At 45.3% G+C, this 20,046-nt stretch overlaps 1 protein-coding gene across 1 annotated transcript in view; it reads right to left on the bottom strand.

The window, feature by feature from the left end:
* LOC124593983 overlaps positions 1-20,046 on the bottom strand; it is a gene marked incomplete at its 3' end in the record, with an annotated part of 89,522 nt that overhangs the window by 8,617 nt on the left and 60,859 nt on the right. Inside the window, exons 4-6 of the mRNA XM_047132338.1 lie at positions 18,513-18,622; positions 8,204-8,440; positions 1,065-1,220 (exon numbers count right to left, since the gene is read on the bottom strand). Coding sequence (XP_046988294.1) covers positions 1,065-1,220; positions 8,204-8,440; positions 18,513-18,622 — 503 coding nt within the window. The remainder of the gene's footprint in view (positions 1-1,064; positions 1,221-8,203; positions 8,441-18,512; positions 18,623-20,046) is intronic.

The raw sequence follows: 20,046 nt of genomic DNA on the forward strand, positions 1-20,046 counted from the left end.
CCGATTTCTCATACACAAACAGCAGTTGACCGGCGTTGCCTGGTGAAACGTTGTTGTGATGCCTCGTTTAAGGAGGAGATATGTGTACCATCAAGTTTCCGACTTTGATAAAGGTCGGATTGTAGTCTATCGCGATTGCGGTTCATCGTATCGCGACAATGCTGCTCGGGTTGGTCGAGATCCAATAAACTGTTTGCAGAATATGGAATGGGTGGGTTCAGGAGGGTAATACGGAACGCCGTGCTGGATCCCAACGGCCTCGTATCACTAGCAGTCGAGATGACAGGAATCTTATCCGCATGGCTGTAACGGATAGTGCAGCCACGTCTCGATCCCTGAGTCAACAGATGGGGACGTCTGCAAGACAACAACCATCTGCACGAACAGTTCGACAACGTTTGCAGCAGCATGGACTATCAGCTTGGAGACCATGGCTGCGGTTACCGTTGACGCTGCATCGCAGACAGGAGCGCCGGCGATGGTGTAGTCAACGACGAACCTGGGTGCACGAATGGCAAAACGTCATTTTTTCGGATGAATCGAGGTTGTGTTTACACCATCATGATGGTCTCATCCGTGTTTGGCGACATCGCGGTGAACGCACATTGGAAGCGTGTTTTCGTCATCGCCATACTGGCTTATCACCCGGCGTGATGGTATGGGGTGCCATTGGTTACACGTTTCGGTGACGTGTTGAAGCTGCATGGGCAGCAGTACCTGTACACACCATCCAAGCTCTGTTTGACTCAATGCCCAGGCGTATCAAGGCCGCTATTACGGCCAGAGGTGGTTGTTCTGGGTACTGATTTCTCAGGACATATGCTTCCAAACTGCGTGAAAATGTAATCACATGTCAGTTCTAGTATAATTTATTTGTCCAATGAATACCCGTTTATTATCTGCAATTATTCTTGGTGTAGCAATTTTAAAGGCCAGTAGTGTAATAAACGCATATATAACACAACAATAGATCTCACTGTTCCTACGTGTACTGAAACCGGAGGAGGTCTTTATTTGTTACGGAGTGGTGAAAGTTTTCGTTGGGCTCCGACGGAGTGACTCACCTGTATCTGCATCCAGCAGCCGACGTTGTCTCCCGCGAAGTCAGCCCTGACGACGTCGAGCATGTCGACGGGGAAGGGCCGGAACGTGACGGACTTCTCGTACTGGTCGTGCCACGTGCAGCGCAGCTTCCTCGCCTGGTCCCACACCTCCTGCACCTGCGCACCCACACCGACAGTCGGTCACACGCTGGCAAGTCTTAATTATTAATCCAGTAAAAGAAAGTCCGATAGAAAATGATACAAATAAGGTCTTTAGAAAAGTTATTAACTGGTTTTCCGCGAATGGTCTTGCTCCTAACTTTTAAAAAAACTCAGTACATCCACATTTCTGCTGCAAAAAGTATAATTCCTTCAATAAACATAACACATCGAAAGAAGCCAGTAGCCAGGGTAGAGCATACTAAGTTTTTGGGTGTACATATAGATGAGAATCTTAATAGTAAAATTTATATTTTGGATCTCCTAAAGCGACTAGGTTCAGCAACTTTTGCAATAAGAATAATTGCCAATTTTGAGGTTGTAGAAATTAGTAAGATAACATACTTTGAATACTTCCACTCTCTGATGTCGTACGGAATAATACTCTGGGGCAACTCAACACTTAGGCAAAAGGTATTCACTGCTCAAAAGAAAGTAGTTAGAAGAATGTGTGGGGTTCATAGTCGCACATCTTGTAGGCATCTGTTTAAAAGGTTAGGAATCCTTACAACTGCTTCACAGTACATTTACTCAGTAATGAAATTTTTTCTCAAGAACATGGACCAGTTTAAAATCAACAGCGACATTCATGATTACAATACCAGAAAAAAGAAAGACCTACACTATCCTTTACTTAACCTATCTTTGGCACAGAAAGGGTAAAATATGCTGCTATAAAACTTTTTGATAAATTACGAGATGAAATAAAATGTCTGACAGACAGCAGTAATAGTTTCAAAAACAAATTGAAATCATACCTCCTTGACTACTCCTTCTATACCATAGATGAATTCTTGAATATGACTAAATAAATCTGGAGATATAATACATGCATTCTGTGCCATTTAAGGGAATGGGATAGATAATAGAAATATTTAGGTATAACACTATAATGTAAACAAAAGACCCTTGTTTCCTGTGCGCATTTTTTGTTGATTTGATACGATCCACATCATAACGGTTTTTCCGTGCTCTTGATCAATGGAACACGTAACTAACTAACTAAAGGATAAAACTGTACGCCCGACTGGATTGCGAGCTTTTGCCAAAATTAAAATTTATTTGCCCCCAACAGACCAGTTACTCCTTTAAAGACTACTTCCAAGTCACACTCGCCATAGTAAACTAGAAAGCAAGAGCGCGCGTGAGGACAGGAATGGAGCCTGTCGTATTAAACCTGCGTCTGGTACGGCAGGTATCAGTTGAAAATTACCTGCAAGGCAGAAACTGGCCACACGAGATGTCACATTAAATTTTAATTTTAACAATAGGTTTATAATCCCACCTGAAAAATGGTTTTAATCTGTAACACTTTCATAGTGGCTGTGCTGCCGAAAGTAAAGAAACTGACGGAATTTACAATCTTATGTTTCGCTGAGTTCACTAGTATTGTGACAATACTGCTAAAATGGAACAAACATTTCCTTAAGCTACAATAAGACACGTCGATCTCAGGGAGAAAAATGAACATTAGGCAAGACATCAAAAATGTTAATTTTACGGTAAACGATGAAAGAACTAAGTAATTTGGGGACTTAAATATAAACGCAAACAGACCTCATATCTCGATAATGGTAAAGAAAATATCTAAAAACTTAGCATACAAGACATCAGTAAAGTAACAGTACCTATGAAACTAGCGAATATGAAACTTTAAAGACGATTAACTGCAAACTGAGCAACAGAGAAGGAATAACTGGTAGATAAAGCCTAACAACGTTACTGCGCTGTGACAATATTTAGAAAAAAATAGTACTCTGATAAAAATATAGAAGATAGTACAGCTATAAAGTTGTTCAAATAGAGTGGATATCAATTTTCAACGGTAAAATTACATATTTATAATACTCGTATAGAAATATACCTGTACGTCGAATAATAAAGGAGAGAAATAAAATTTTTAAACAGGAATAGAACTTCTGGCGAAGAGATATAAATGCTAAGGCTTGCACACGATATAACCTTCCTGGCCGGATGCGAGAGAGATCTGTTGAAAGGAGCAGACAATATGCTTGTCACAGAATGTGGTTTAAGGATAAACAGAACAAAACGGAGGAGATGAAGAGTAGTCGAAAGGAGACTAACGACTTACTTAATGTCAAATTTGATAACTGCAAGGTAGTGGAGGAAGTGAAAGAACTCTTCAAAATAGGCAGTAAGCTTACATACGATGGTCGAAGCAAAGAAGGTATAACAAAACAGATTAGCACAGACAAAGAGGGCTTTCTTGCTGCTATCAGATATTAATGTGGAACGCGGGGAGAAGTTGGAAGTGTCCATCTAGAGCGCCGCAGTACTGCGTGGAAGTGAAGCGTGGACCATCGGGAATCCGCATAAGAAGAAAGGAAGCTTAGAAAGGGATGCTATCGAAGAAAATTAAAAGTGAAGAGGGCTGATAATTGTGCAAGCATACACTTCCGCAGCCGTTTTCATCTTCAATAAATTTTTTCTGCATTTGACGCGTCATCACGTTGTTGCGTAGACCAACGTTCCGGTCACTGCTGCAAGTGGCTTTCATCAGGATGTTGTGCAAGATGTTGAAAAAGAGTGTCACATATTGCTACTGGAGGTAGTTTTGATCAAAATTAGAAGAAAAGTTCTCGTAATCGCTCTTCTGCAACATAATATCTGTGAAGACATGGGCCGTTTTACTTGTGAGGGCAGGATACATAGAGATGGCGCAGGAAATTTCCACAGTGCACTACTGTGAGCAAATGGAAATCCCGAGAAATCACAGAGATGAGGCTTCAGGATCGCCTCAGCATCGATGTATGGGAATGAATTGTCGGTGCTGGACTGGTAGGTCCACACTCTTTATCAGATTAACTGGTGTATTATATCACTTATTCCTGTATGGTGAATTACCAGCGCCAAGTGACATTCGATTGTGGCTTATGCGCGAGGGCACACTACCTCACTTTCTAAGGATCGTCCGACAGTACCTCATCACAACTTTTCATGAGGGATAGATGGTTGAAGAGGTCGGGTAGGGTGGCCTCTGCGTTCAGCGAACCTGAATCCGTTGGATTTCTGGCGATAGAAACATCGTCGAACGCCAAACCCATCGAAAATGTGCAGACATAACAGGAGTCTATGACCAATGCACGTGACGCAATCTGAATGGAGCGAGGTGTATTTGAAAGAGTGCGTGATTCCATGGAAGAGAAGGGCTGAAGGATGTGGCAGAATGCGTGGTACAGAGTTTACCTATACGCAATAGCCAAATGTGAACGGTACTGGTTTCCGCACATATCAGCACGGCAAATGTTCTTCTAGTTATGACCAATACTATCTCCTGTAAGAAGGTGCGACACTTTTTTTTAAACAGCTAATATATACTACTAAAACATGTCGACGGGATAACATGTCCGAAAAATTGGGCAGGTATTGCACAAAATGGAGAAGTTTGTGCATCAGTTTTTAGAATGAAGAGGTACTGTAAGGTTAGGTGCGTATTGAGGTCTATGGAGAACGCCTACCAGAAGAAAGGACGAAGTCGTCGGAAATCTGCTATGACATCGAGGAATAAAAAATCTGGTGTTGCAAAGAGTAGTAGAGGAGGAAAACAACAGACACATATAAACAATAAAATTTACTTGCCGTAAAAAATCATGCAACATCGTCAAGGACCGTTTTCAGCTTCACCGGAGTACAATACGAGCATACTGAGGGGCTGTAGTGTTAATGATTCATTTATCAGTCATCGGCGCTCAGGAAGCCCGACTGCCCACCCTCTGTCTTGATTCTGCAGGCTTATCTGTGATGAGTTTAGGGGTAAAAACAGTTTGCAATATTAATTCTTGGATATAACCGTGCCCCACCGACGAGTACACACACATACGCATTGCGGGCCGGTGGGATACTGAATGCACGTATCGACGGCTAACTGCACACGTTGGGCACAGTGTACCGACGGTGCGTCGCTGCTTTCGGCTGTGGTCTGTGGGACATTCCCACAAGTGTAGACCAGGTTGTGGACGTCCGCGTAGTACATAGGCAGGTCAAGAGTGACGCATTGTGCGAGCAGCGGTGGTCGACCGAATATCAACCGAGGACGAATTCTGAGTACATGTTGAAACTGCTGTGTCATCAGGGACCAATGGGAACCGTCTGCTTGCAGCAAGATAAAGGTCACGTGTGCCTCTGGCCGGGCTACTACTAACACTATAACGCTGCCAAGCATGGCTACTCTGGTGGCGATCAAAAGTTGACTGGAGAAAGGAACTACGCTCTGTATTTAGTGATGAGAGTAGGGTCTGTCTGCATGCGAGTAACGGACGTACACGTGTACTGCATAGACCTGGTGAGCAGGCAGCGTATTTCACATTCGCTGATCAATGTGACGTCAGCACCGGGACCTCGGCTTTCGGTGAGGTCAATGGCGGTGAGGAATCTACCGATGGGGGACGCTAGGATGGAGAGGCGAGTGGCGAGCTTAGCTGTTTCTAGACTGCTGGAAGGAGTGGGCTCTTCCTCAAAGACTTCCAAAACAGGAAAAATTCCAGAAATCTCCGAAATATCTAGGCGGTAGCTGTTCTTCATCTCCTCCACTTACTGCTACGTGATTTCATAGCTATGTCGGTGGAATATAATATATAACCTATAATGACAGAATTTCTCGGAATGTCTAAGAATCTCAAATTGAACGGGTATGAATTAAGAAAAATACAAAACAAGATGCAAAGGGAACGTACCGTAGACATTTCTGAGTGACAGATCTCATTTCAGGCCTCGTAATGTGAGTATCCATCACTTACAACCAGCGGTCACATTTTGGTGTTTTTGCAGGGTAAAGCATCGAGCGGCACAGGGTTTTATCCCCATTGTACTGTCATTTCTTCGAGAGGGAGGTGACCCGCTTTTACAGCAGAATAATGCACGTCCACACACGATGTGCTTTCATTGTGTACAGCAAATGTCCTGATCAGCAGTATCACCAGATCTCTCGCCAATTGAACACGTAAAGGGGCGTGACGAAGCAGGAACTTACTCATTCTCGAGGGCCTGAAACATGCAGTGCCGAGCTGCAGCAAAAGGGGGAAGATGCTTAGGACACTGTATCGTAGAATGTCATTCGACATGCTTGTAACCGCTTACATGCGAGAAAAAAACGTCTGCGTTGCCGCCAGAGGCGGGGGGGGGGGGGGGGGGGGGGGGAGTTACACAGTGTGTGTTGATGCTGTTATTTGGCACCGTCTATTGTGACACATGTGTTTCATTTGGTGTGAATTTATCACATACTTCCTTAACGACTGACTACCTGTCACGCCAGTTGACAATAATACACTCCTGGAAATTGAAATAAGAACACCGTGAATTCATTGTCCCAGGAAGGGGAAACTTTATTGACACATTCCTGGGGTCAGATACATCACATGATCACACTGACAGAACCACAGGCACATAGACACAGGCAACAGAGCATGCACAATGTCGGCATTAGTACAGTGTATATCCACCTTTCGCAGCAATGCAGGCTGCTATTCTCCCATGGAGACGATCGTAGAGATGCTGGATGTAGTCCTGTGGAACGGCTTGCCATGCCATTTCCATCTGGCGCCTCAGTTGGACCAGCGTTCGTGCTGGACGTGCAGACCGCGTGAGACGACGCTTCATCCAGTCCGAAACATGCTCAATGGGGGACAGATCCGGAGATCTTGCTGGCCAGGGTAGTTGACTTACACCTTCTAGAGCACGTTGGGTGGCACGGGATACATGCGGACGTGCATTGTCCTGTTGGAACAGCAAGTTCCCTTGCCGGTCTAGGAATGGTAGAACGATGGGTTCGATGACGGTTTGGATGTACCGTGCACTATTCAGTGTCCCCTCGACGATCACCAGTGGTGTACGACCAGTGTAGGAGATCGCTCCCCACACCATGATGCCGGGTGTTGGCCCTGTGTGCCTCGGTCGTATGCAGTCCTGATTGTGGCGCTCACCTGCACGGCGCCAAACACGCATACGACCATCATTGGCACCAAGGCAGAAGCGACTCTCATCGCTGAAGACGACACGTCTCCATTCGTCCCTCCATTCACGCCTGTCGCGACACCACTGGAGGCGGGCTGCACGATGTTGGGGCGTGAGCGGAAGACGGCCTAACGGTGTGCGGGACCATAGCCCAGCTTCATGGAGACGGTTGCGAATGGTCCTCGCCGATACCCCAGGAGCAACAGTGTCCGTAATTTGCTGGGAAGTGGCGGTGCGGTCCTCTACGGCACTGCGTAGGATCCTACGGTCTTGGCGTGCATCCGTGCGTCGCTGCGGTCCGGTCCCAGGTCGACGGGCACGTGCACCTTCCGCCGACCACTGGCGACAACATCGATGTACTGTGGAGACCTCACGCCCCATGTGTTGAGCAATTCGGCGGTACGTCCACCCGGCCTCCCGCATGCCCACTATACGCCCTCGCTCAAAGTCCGTCAACTGCACATACGGTTCACGTCCACGCTGTCGCGGCATGCTACCAGTGTTAAAGACTGCGATGGAGCTCCGTATGCCACGGCAAACTGGCTGACACTGACGGCGGCGGTGCACAAATGCTGCGCAGCTAGTGCCATTCGACGGCCAACACCGCGGTTCCTGGTGAGTCCGCTGTGCCGTGCGTGTGATCATTGCTTGTACAGCCCTCTCGCAGTGTCCGGAGCAAGTATGGTGGGTCTGACACACCGGTGTCAATGTGTTCTTTTTTCCATTTCCAGGAGTGTATGACCTTGTCCTTGAGGGTGTTGTACTTTATCTTCGACACCGTACACATCAGATTATGGAGATGGTTGGGTGTAAAAATTGGGCAGAGGTGGAAAGGTTAGCAAAGGCCAGGAGAAATGGGGGTCAGCATCGAACCACACGAAAGATTGTCGACTTAAAAAAAAAGAAAAAGTTATCAGGAAGTGATTTATAAGATGGACAGACGAGGATTTGTGGCGCTGTCCTCCACGTACCTGCGGGTCGTACTGGACGACGATGATGTTCTCGAAGTAGGTGCCGGAGCCGGAGTCGGCGCCGTAGCCGTAGAGGCCGTTCTCGGAGTTGCCGGCGGTGCCGCACGAGTGGATGCTGATGTCGAAGGTAGCCGCCTTGCGGCCCAGGCCGGCGGGCAGGTGCACGCAGTTCACGTTGCTGTAGTGGCCCTTGCTGAACACGATGCCGTAGAACGGCTTGTCGAAGCCCAGGTACACCTGCAACCGGCCGCCTCATTAGCGGGACATTATTCCGTGGCCGGCTCGCGGAACCGGTATCTCCGGGACCCCAGTATATGCGCACGGCTGTAAATATTGTCCGCTTAAAATTAAATCTGACCGCTAATTTGCTCAGTTCCTTAGCGCTGTTTACCTCTCACACAGCATATTAATAAGACCTGAGTTTTAATTTTCACTTCTATTGGCAGAACTAACTGCCACAATTGATATCTCTGCGTAGCAAATTAAGGAAACAGAGCTAACGCAAATAATTTTCTCACCTTCCCCAGTAACATAAGTTATATAATTTTTCTCAACATATGCGGTCATTTTTTCGAGCTGTCACAGGCCCATCAACTTGCGTTCCGTTGACATCACAATAAATACAGTCCATTCATTTTACGCGTGTAACATTAACAAATTGTTGGGTATCGCTACGTAAAGGAGAAACAGTTTTAATGAAACTGATCTTCCTAGAATATAGCCTGCAGTACAATTTTTCTTACACCGGAGAACGTTACCACGTATGAGTATCATGTTAAATACCAGAAAAGATCCAGCAGTCGAGAGTCGAAACCTGAACTATTAGATTTGTAGAGACAGACCTGACGTTGATTTGCTCTTCTTCCACTTTCAATATGCATCTAGGACCACATTCTACCCTTATAAGCAAAAGACAATATAAACCCTTGACTATAATATAAAATTAGTGGAAAGCCCAGCACATACAGCTTTCGTGTATACTAATGTAGGTCTCAGCTTCCTCTCTCTCTCTCCGTCCATTAATCTACGCACCACTGGAAACGTAAATCTAACTCAAATAATACTCGAAACGACGCAGAAGGACGATGTTTCGCACCCTGTCGCCGAGTTTGTCGTCTCCAAGTGACACAGGTAAATATACATTCAACATTCTAAGACAAGAAAAAAATCGTTAAAATCCTAGCTCGGTGGAGGGCCCCAAACGTTCCTATTGGGAAAGGATCTGGCGACCTTGCTGGCCAAGATGTGAATATAACCTGCAGAAACCCTCGCCGTGTGTATGCGAGCATTATCTGGTTCAAATGTAAGGCCACAATGGCTTGTCATGCAGGGCAACAAAAAGAGGCGTAGAATATCGTCTATGTACCACTGCGCTGCAAGCGCTCTGCCGACGACAGCCCAATGGGTCCTGCTTTGAACAGAAATGGCAGCTCAGACCACCACTCCCGGCTTTCAGGACGTATGGCGAGCGACAGTCTCCAGACACGTCCTTGTTACTCATCAGGGTACAGTTCGAAGCGGGACTTATCACTGATGGTAATTCTACTTTATTCAATAAGATTCCAAGCTGAAGAAGTGACTGGAGACGCCGTGGACAGCGTTGCGGTACCTCCCCGACGGTCGCCCGCCATACGGCCCAACAAACAAGAGTGTCGGTCTGGGGTGCCACTTCATTTCACAGCATGATCCCTGAGACTGACACCAGCGGCGCTTTTACAGCGCAGTGGTACATCGAAGACATTCTATGCCCCGTTTTGTTGCCCTTCATGGCAAGCCATACGGGGCTTACGTTTCAGCAAGATAATTCCAGTCCACACATTCCGGCGGTTTCTAATGCTTGTGTTCTTGCTTGGGCAGCAAGTTTGACAGATCTATCCCCAGTTGAGAATATTTGGAGCATTGTGCGCAGGGCCCTCCAACCATATCGGGACTTTAGCAATATAACGTGTCAGTTGGACAGAATTTTGTACGATATCCCGCAGAAGAGCATCCAAGAATTCTATAAATTACTGCCAAGCCGAAAAACTGCTTGCATAAGGGCAAGAGATGGACCAAAGGGTTACTGAGTAGCAAAATTTGTGAAGCTCTTTATTTTGAATAAGTCATCCAATTTTTCTGAAAGTGTAATCATTTGTTTGTTTGTACGTTTAGATAACATCTACCGATTGAAGTCCATTAGGATAAGTCCTTCGCGGTACATCGGTTTCCTTTTCTTTACGGTGTATATACCACTGTTTTTGAATGCTTTGTGTTATTTTATTACTACAGACAAACAACATTTCTATATTAATATATTCATGTTAGGTTTATAGATTGTCTGATGAGCATGAATACCATTCTTATGTTTCTAAACCTGTAGGCTTGAAATATCAGAGAACAAGTCAGTAATTGTACAGATATTTACTGATAAGTGCAGTCAACGAAGGAAAATTAGGAGACAAAATTAATAAAGCAGCATATTTTTGTACAATGGAAGGGGAGAGTGTCTTGAACAACACACTAGGAACCCTAACTGGTGTGGTGTGAGCGTGCTGGGTGGGTTTGGGGGGGGAGGGGGAGGTCATGTAGGCAAGGTGTCAGTTGTTTAGGTTTTTCTTCAATGTCTCGAAAACTGTGACATTTAGCGAAAATGTTTCTGAATCAAATATTGAACTACATTACATATACTGCAAAAAAGATCTTATTCATTTGTTATATAGAACTAATGTTTCCGCGTTACAGAGGACGCAAAAATCGGCGATTATTAAATACAGTATTTTAATGGTATAAAACTGATGTTTTAGGGACGTGAGAGCAAATGTTAAAAGTGTGTACTACGCCTAAGTGTAGTAGAAGCGTATTAAGAGATAAATTGTGTTCTGGTGTGTAACAGGGAGGAAACATGGTGGTGGAGGTTAGAAGCGTGAGGGTACGTAATTGCCGGATTGTGGTCATGCTTTTCCATCCTTCATAGGTTTGCAAAATGCTGTTCTTGCGTCTGTATGATTAGCAACTCATATCTCTATTTACCAAAGTGAACACCCACAAATTCCCTTGTGGGATATTTAATGTAATTCAATTTTCGACTGAGAAAAATTTCGCTAAATGTCGCGGTTTTCAAAGTATTCAAGAAAATCCTAAAAATCTGACCTTTACATCTCATTACCCCCTCCCCCCTTACTCCCACCCACAAAATTTACACTCCACCGGTCAGGGTTTTGAGTATGTTATTCACGACACTCTACCCATACCACTGTACAAAAATTTGTGACTACCCGAATTTTTTCTGTGGGTCTACCTGTTTTGATCTTCGTTGACTGGGCTATATGGTCTGTGAGGCATTCGTCTTCAGGGCTAGCTCCATTTTCGCTAACATTTCTCACCTGTGGATTAACATTCCTGGTATGGTCTGATATAAACGACAGTAATTTCAATTCACGGCAATATTTCCTACGTCATAATGTGTAAAACCAGTAGGGGAGTCTTTTTTAACCACATTTACAGCTAGTTTTCTTCCGCGCCGTACATATGAATAAGTGGTCGTGAACTGAGTTCCTAGTTACATCCAATTTTACTGATTATATGCTGCGAAATGCTGCTTACAATGAAGAATAAACATTTCAGGTAATATTGTTTCACAGATTATCCCGGATATGTTGGCCGGGCTGGGATAATGTAAATTATTTCGTCTGACAGTGCACATGTAGGATGATGACATTGTTCCATGGTAGATGAAGTTCTATCTGATCATGTAATTGACCGCTAATTGACCGCCGGGAACATGTTACACAAAAGCACGCAGCAGCTTCAGAATTTGCAGGAGACTCTCATGCAGATAATCTTGCTACTATTTCTACAGTTTCAAACACTACTGTAGTAACTGGTGGTAGTTTGTGTAGCACAGTGTCAAGTGGACCAGTGAATGAAACTTCTAGCACAGATGCAGCTTGCTGGGCACACTGTTATCTTGTGCTTGAAGAAGCGTTTCATGATACTCTTGAAACTGGCTCTGATACTGAAGTGGTTGTAAAGATGAATATGTATGCATGGTCTAAAGGACCTTGTGAATGCCGACCGCGGTGGCCGAGCGGTTCTAGGCGCTTCAGTTCGGAACCGCGCGGCTGCTACGGTCGCAGGTTCGAATCCTGCCTCGGGCATGGATGTGTGTGATGTCCTTAGGTTAGTTAGGTTTAAGTAGCTCTAAGTTCTAGGGGACTGATGACCTCAGATGTTAAGTCCCATAGTGCTCAGAGCCAGCCACCTTGTGAATGCCAGTCCTTTGGGAAATGGCTTCCTAACTTCCTGCAGATTTTTTTCAAACTTTACCTTCTCACATTTTAGGCTCCTAATTGATTAGCTGAATGCAATTTTGTCATATGATGACATGGTAGGAAACCGTGGCTGTTATTTGAAGACAAATTTTGTTGGTGTTGAGACAGCAACCAGCCACAAATTTAAGTTCCTTTATTCAGAAGGTACCGTTACCGGTTTCGAATCATTACAATTCGTCGTCAGAGGGCTTTCATGCTTTCTTTAAAACATGTAGTGCGTTTTTTATTGATTAGTTGTCCTAAAATATAAATAATACATAAGTATAAGCACGCCACACAGATGGGTGCGATACAGGCCGACATTTCACGTAAGTCACATCCCAATGCAAATCTGTATGTACATAGTCTGTTGATTTGTAGTCTACAGTGTAAAATTGTATTTGAGATAATTTCATTTGGATTGGCTATTCGTTGACAACTGTGACTATACAGAGTGATTCAACTAAGCAGTTCACCTTAGATATTTCGTACTTCTTCCTCATTCAGATGAACTGTGAGAAAGTACGCAGTAAATATTGTACGGTCTGTTTTCATATCTTCGTTAATTACAGAGATGTCGGTATCAAAACTTCGCTTTTCCAAGAAAAACTAAAGTAATTTCTGCTGATAGTTCCGTAGTTAAAAAAGAGACGAATTCAAAGGCCTTTCACTCTTCAGATTTAGGTTGTTAGTTTCGGAGTCAATACAGTATATAGAACGTAGGATTTATCGGTTTTGTACATGAAACAGATTGCTATCTTACGTGGAAGTTCGTGGTTTAAGAACCAAATAAGGAAATATGTCACGATGGATAAAGAGGAAACAGAGTGCTGCACCGTCGCTTTATCGATATCTACTGAAGCGCCAAAGAAACTGGTATAGGCATGCGTATTCAAATACAGAGGTACGTAAACAGAAAGTATACGGCGCTACGGTCGGCGACGCCTGTATCAGACAACAAGTGTCTGGTGCAGTTGTTAGATCGGTTACTGCTGCTACAATGGCTGGTTATCAAGATTTAAGTGAGTTTCAACGTGGTGTTATAGTCGGCTCACGAGCGATGGGACACAGCATCTCCGAGGAAGCGATGAAGTGGAGATTTTCTTGTACGACCATTTCACTAGTGTACCGTGAATGTCAGGAATCCGGTAAAATATCAAATCTCCAACATCACTGCGGCCGGGTAAAGATATTGCAAGAATGGAACCAACGGTGACTGAAGAGAATCGTTCAGCGTGATAGAAGTGCAACTCTTCAGCATATTGCTGCAGGTTTTAATGCTGGGCCATCAACAACTGTCAGCGTGCGAACCATTCAACGGAACATAATCGACATGGACTTTCGGAGTCGAAGGTCCATGCATGTATCCTTGATGACTGCACGACACAAAGCCCTTACGCCTCGCCTGGACCTGTCAACACAGTCAGAGGACTGTTGATGTCAGGAAACATGTTGCCTGGTCGGACGAGTCTCGTTTCAAATTGTATCCAGCGCATGGACGTGAACGGGTATTGGGACAACCTCATGAATCCATGGATCCTGCATGTCAGCAGGGGACTGTTCAAGCTGGTGAAGGCTCTGAAATGGTGTGGGGCGTGTGCACTTGGAGTGATATGTGGCCCCTGATACGTCTAGATGCGACTCTGATAGGTGACACTTACGTAAGCATCCTGTCTGATCACCTGCATCCATTCATCCCCATTCTGCATTCCGACGGACTCGGACAATTATAGCAGGACAATGCGACAGGAACACTCTTCTAAGTTTAAACACTACCACTGGTCACCACACTCTCCAGACATGATCATTATTGAGCATATCTGGAATGCTTTGCAGCGTGTTGTTCAGAAGAGATTTCCACCCCTGATTTATGGATAGCCCTGCACGATTCATGGTGTCAATACCCTCCAGCACTACTTCAGGCATTCGTGGAGTCCATGCCACGTCGTGTTGCGGCACTTCCGCGTGCTCGCGGTGGCCCTACACGATATTAGGCAGGTGTAACAGTTTCTTAGGCTCTTCAGTGTAAAAGGGACACAATCGAAATATAGCTTACATTATTTCTGAGTCGTTCACGTGTGTGATTAGTTTGCTGGTATTGGTTAGTTTGTGGAAAAGAAGCCGACGCTCATCCAGTTCTTTCTGGTCGCTGGGTACTAAGTGTAGACATAATCAGTTAGCCAGAATACACGCCTCTTTTGATGCCACTGGACTCTTACGCTGAGTTAAGTTCAAAGACTAAGACTATCCACTCATTCCGACCACATTAGAGGATTTAAAATATAGCATTGTTTGAGCATATGCAGTAATATCGAAGTAATCTCTTCAGTCTATCGACAGGTTCCTGCAGCTGTGACTGCAAACTTGAACTGCAATGTAAAATGGGCGTTTCGAACACTTTATGAAATAAATGAAATTTTAAGGACGTTTTTATGACCACATTCTTTCGTGACCACCTCAGGAGGCGAAGTTATTATCCAACAGTTTCAATACCTCAATTCCTGGTTTTCCAAATTTATTCAGTTTTTGACGTGCAGCTTTGTTTCAACGATCTAGCAGAAACAAGAGCAAAATTCCTACCGTAGATGCCTTTTCGTTTGCCTTCCAGTTGCTGGATTGGTCCAGCCACACGTAGCCAAATTAAATTTATAACTGTTTTAAAGGGGACTTTTCTCCACTATTCTGCTACGCAGTTCGTGGTCTAGTGGTTAGCGTCGCTTTCTCTACATGGTGGAGTCTCGGGTGAGATTACCGGCTGGGTCGGAGAGTTTCTTCGCTCGGGGATGGGTGTTTATGCTGACCCAAACACTTCAACTCATCCTCATCCACGCACAAGTCACTGACGAGGGGTTAAATAGAAAGACTCGTACTAGGCGGCCGAAAAACAAAAGACTTGGTCTCTCAGCAATTTGTGCCGTACGATTATTTCATTTCAGTAGACTCCCTTACAAGAAGACCTCGCGAACATCCCCTCATCGATTTATTTCACATTGACAAGGTGTGCAGGCCCCGGCTAGGACTTCAACGTACAGGATGAGTCAGCTGCCCCTGCCACTGGGTTTACGCACACCGCAATGCCTTCAAACACCACGCACAAGATGTCATATTTTCTCGCCCGCTTCCAACAAACTGTTAGTCCCACAAAAGAATGAACAGGAGCGTTTTGTAGGATATTTAATGTAGTAAAATTTTGTTCTGGGACACGTTTTCGGTAGAAAAACTTTCAAAAGTGACGTTTTTCTTGTGGCTTCCAGCGAAAACGTGTCCCAGTACAAAAATTAACTACTTTAAGATTCCTATAAAACGTTCCCGTTCATTTTTTCTATGGGAGTAATAGTTTGCACATTGTGAGTGAGAGAATATGAAAATCTGGTGGGTGATGATATATGGTGGTGTGGGATGCATAGAAGCCAGCGATATGGGCAGCTCAACCATCATGTATGTGAACAGGAACACATCACATTCGACAGTTCTCGAGAAAATCGAGTTTGAAAAATTTAGATGTGATCATATACTTTGTATGGTCGCTAGCATTCAAGTTCAAGGAGTCTGCAACCGAATGAGTAAGTGTTTAGTTTCGTAAGTGCGAGGTCACTGGATCAAATCTCTGTCAGTATTTCCCTTTTTTCTCATTCCCACGTAATTCTAACGACAGATATGTGTAATATGCCACCAAATTATATGACGAACGAGAACCGTTTATGAATGTAAACCATGTTTGATTTTCAAGATGCACTGAAAGAACCATCCACATGCAAAAATTAGGCCTTCATTATATTTGCTGTATGTCACGGTAATTATTGTTTTCCATGTTTCTACGATCAGTATCATCCTGATACGTGCAGTGCACCTTAGGTTACACACTAGTAATATAAATAAAATGACTGTACTGACGTGACCGAAAGTCCTTGTGTACCGTCTTTATATTTTCAGTCTCCTTACGAAAAATATTTTTCTGCTTCTTTCGTTATAAATACTATGAAAATAATAAATCTGTTTTTAGAACTATGTAGATATAAAAGAAAACGAAATAACGGTAGAGAGATTCGATCCAGAGACCTAGGACTTAGGAAGAAAAGCGCTTACTCGCTCGGCTGCAGAGTCCTTGAATACTTTTTACCATAAAATACTCTCACAGGAGAGCTTCTGTAAAGTCTGGAAAAGGAGTCAACGTGGGCGGAACAACCTTTGCACAGATTCTCCTGTCCTTCAAAACATTCTGGAGAATGAAACTTCGTGGCAGATTAAAACTGTGTGCCGGACCGAGACTCGAACTCGGGACCTTTGCCTTTCGCGGGCAAGTGCTCTACCACCTGAGCTACCCAAGCACGACTCACGCCCCGTCCTCACAGCTTTAATTCCGCCAGTACCTCGTCTCCTACCATCCAAACTTCACAGAAGCTCTTTTGCGAACCTTGCAGAATTAGCACTCCTGGAAGAAAGGATATTGTGGAGACATAGCCACAGCCTGGGGGATGTTTCTAGAGTGAAATTTTCACTCTACAGCGAGCACTTGCCCTCGAAAGGCAAAGGTCCCGAGTTCGAGTCTCGGTCCGGCACACAGTTATGATCTGCCAGGAAGTTTCATATCAGCGCACACTCCGCTGTAGAGTGACAATTTCATTCTAGAAAAATCCCCCAGGCTGTGGTTAAGCCATGTCTCCGCAATATCCTTTCTTCCAGGAGTGCTAGTTCTGCAAGGTTCGCAGGAGAGCTTCTGTGAATTTTGGAAGATAAGAGACGAGGTACTGGCAGAAGTGAAGCTGTGAGGACGGGGCATGAGTCGTGCTTGGGTAGCTCAGATGGTAGAGCACTTGCCCGCGAAAGGCAAAGTTCCCGATTTCGAGTCTCGGTCCGGCACACAGTTTTAACCTGCCAGGAAGTTTCATATCAGCGCACACTCTGCTGCAGAGTAAAAATCTCATTCTGGGAATGAGGATATTGCCACAGATATGGGGAAGGGAGAGACAGACGGAGAAAAGGGGAAGGGAGAAACAGACAGAGAAAGGGAAGAGGAGGACATGGACAAAGAGAGGGGGAGAAGGTTACAGAAAGAAACGAGGAGGAAATGGACAGAGAGAGGAGGCTGGAGGAGACGGACTGAGAGACAAGGAGAAGAAATGGACAGCAAGGGAGGAGTGTGAGGGAGCAGTAGACGGTCAGTGAGTGGAGGGAGGAGAATATTGTCTTAGAGGAGGGAGTTCGAGATGGAGGGAACAAGAGGAGATGGTCTGAGAGGAGTAAAGTGCAGATGGAGACATGCGGAAGTAGCTGATGGGCAGACAGAGAGAGGAGGAGGAGGAGGTGGAGAGAAGGTAGGTGGGTTGGTGGAGAAGATGGTCAGAGAGTGGGGGCAGGAGGTGGACAGAGGGGGAGGAGAAGATGGACTAATACAATTGGGGAAAGTGAAACTCAAAAAACTGCGTCTAGCGAGAAATGAACGAAAAACCTCGCGCGATTCTAAGACTAGCACGCAACTATTGAAGGTTCTGCCAAAATTTTCGAAATTTTCAGTAAATAACATCGCTCGAGAATCTTCAGAAACGGTATTATTCGGGGACGAGTGTCATACTGCGTCAAAAAAATCGTGTCCGGGCACTGAGTTGCAAAATCGAAGAGGGCACAGCAGTGCATAAGAACTCCTTGTGAGACACAGACACGAAACGTCGTATATTTGCATGTCCCCGCAGTACTATGATTTAAATACAAAGATTTTCATCGTCATTTTCTCATGGAGGTAGAGCATAGTGATGGATACAGAAGAAAAACTTATAATTCACGTTAGAATAAGAACAGATCAGTGTCAAATCTATGTCTACAAATCCAAGAGCTCAGTGACCGATCCTCAGTTGGTCATTGGATCTTTAGTAGTTTCAGGCACAGTAAGTTGGTGTGAGCCTGTCACAGCTTAGACTGCACATTGTGGTCATTACCTAATGTTATATTTCAGGTATCTCTTAAAATCAACTCTATTGTGTGACAGTATCTTGCAAGTAACCTCTTTTGCAGACAACACCTACCTTCATGAGGTCGCGCTCGCACTTGACGTCGAGTGAGATGATCTTGGGCATGTCAGGCATGGGTGCGGGCCAAGCGGCGTCGGGCACGGGCGCGGCCGCGTACAGCTTGTCTAGCGCGTCGAGGGGTGGCGGGGGCGGCCCGTGGTAGAAGTGCGGGGGCGGAGGCGGTGGCGGCGGTAGGTGCGGCCCGTAGTAGGGCGGCTTGCGAGCCGCCCCCGCTCCCGGCCCCGCCTCCAGCGCCAGCTGGTCGCCGCCCACGCGGTCGCGCTCCTCGGCGGCGCTCAGCGAGCCCCCGGCGCCGGCGCCCGCCCCCGCTCCACCGCCGCGGTCCTGCGCCGACGACGCCGCCTCCGCAGCCTCTCCGCCGTCCGCCGCGGGCTGCCGTCCGCCGCCTTCAGAACCCTCCGAGTCGTCCACGCAGCGGGCACTCTGAAAACACACGTCTCATTTTTAATAAAGCAATCTTTAGTTTTCTGCTCTTAAATAGCCGTCTGTAGCAAAAAGTTCATGTTTTTGAAAAACACAAGTTCTGCTTTTTATCTACCATGATGGTCCCTCGAGGAAGCCGCTGCAAGACCGACTAGGGCCGAGATAAGAGAAAAATACACAATACGCATGCGCAACACAAACAGAGAAGTCCGAGCGACAAAAATCAGCTAGCATGGTAGGTGGGCCAATGTCAGACGTTCCGGCTGTAGAATCGGTGCAAAGTGATATTGGTACAAGCTGTTGCGGCTTGTCCTGAAGCAGAGTTGAACCTCTATACTTTGCAAGCCGGCGGTAAGTACGAAGGCTATTCGGAAATTAAGGAAACCATAGCGAAATTCAAAACTGTGTTATTTCGAACAGTTGGCTATACCTTCCAGCTACTTCTCTATATAGTCGCCGCTCTGACTTATACATCGGTCATAGCGTTGTACCAACTTTCCAACACCCTCATCACAGGAGGCAACCTCGTGTGCATTCCTCGTCGTCTGTGCCAAAACGTTGTCTTCGTGACTAGCGATTCAACTGGGTAGAAATGGAGTATCCTTATTGTCGCGGCCGAGAACTGTCATGAAGAAGGAGATGCGTGACAGTTACGTTACACGGGGTTGCATGAAATTAGGCGAAATCTCTCGGCAGGCACCCGTACACCCGTACTTGGCGGGAGACACTATTCCCTAGGCATCACCAAGCGCTCAATGTGCGCTGAGAACTTGAAAGAGCGATGTGACGCTGTCTAAAGGCATATTAGAGACACTGCCCAACACATCTACATGCGAAGCTTCACTGGATTATCACTGCGGTTCCCATTTAGAGACCGATCTTTCCTTACTTTCCGAATAGCCCTCGCATATCTTATCAATATTATCGATATCTAAATTACTAACTGACAAATTTGGTTCGTAGTTCATGATTCATGGTGCACAGTTTAGTTGCAGGTTGTCTATGTAACAGCTTTGGAGGACCACAAAAGTTTGATTTTCATTGTTCCATATAATTATCGAACAAATTTAAAAATTTAAAATGCTGTCACTAACTACTCATTAAG

The sequence above is a fragment of the Schistocerca americana genome, chromosome 1, assembly GCF_021461395.2.
Source record: "Schistocerca americana isolate TAMUIC-IGC-003095 chromosome 1, iqSchAmer2.1, whole genome shotgun sequence".
Classification (NCBI taxonomy): Eukaryota; Metazoa; Arthropoda; class Insecta; order Orthoptera; family Acrididae; genus Schistocerca; species Schistocerca americana.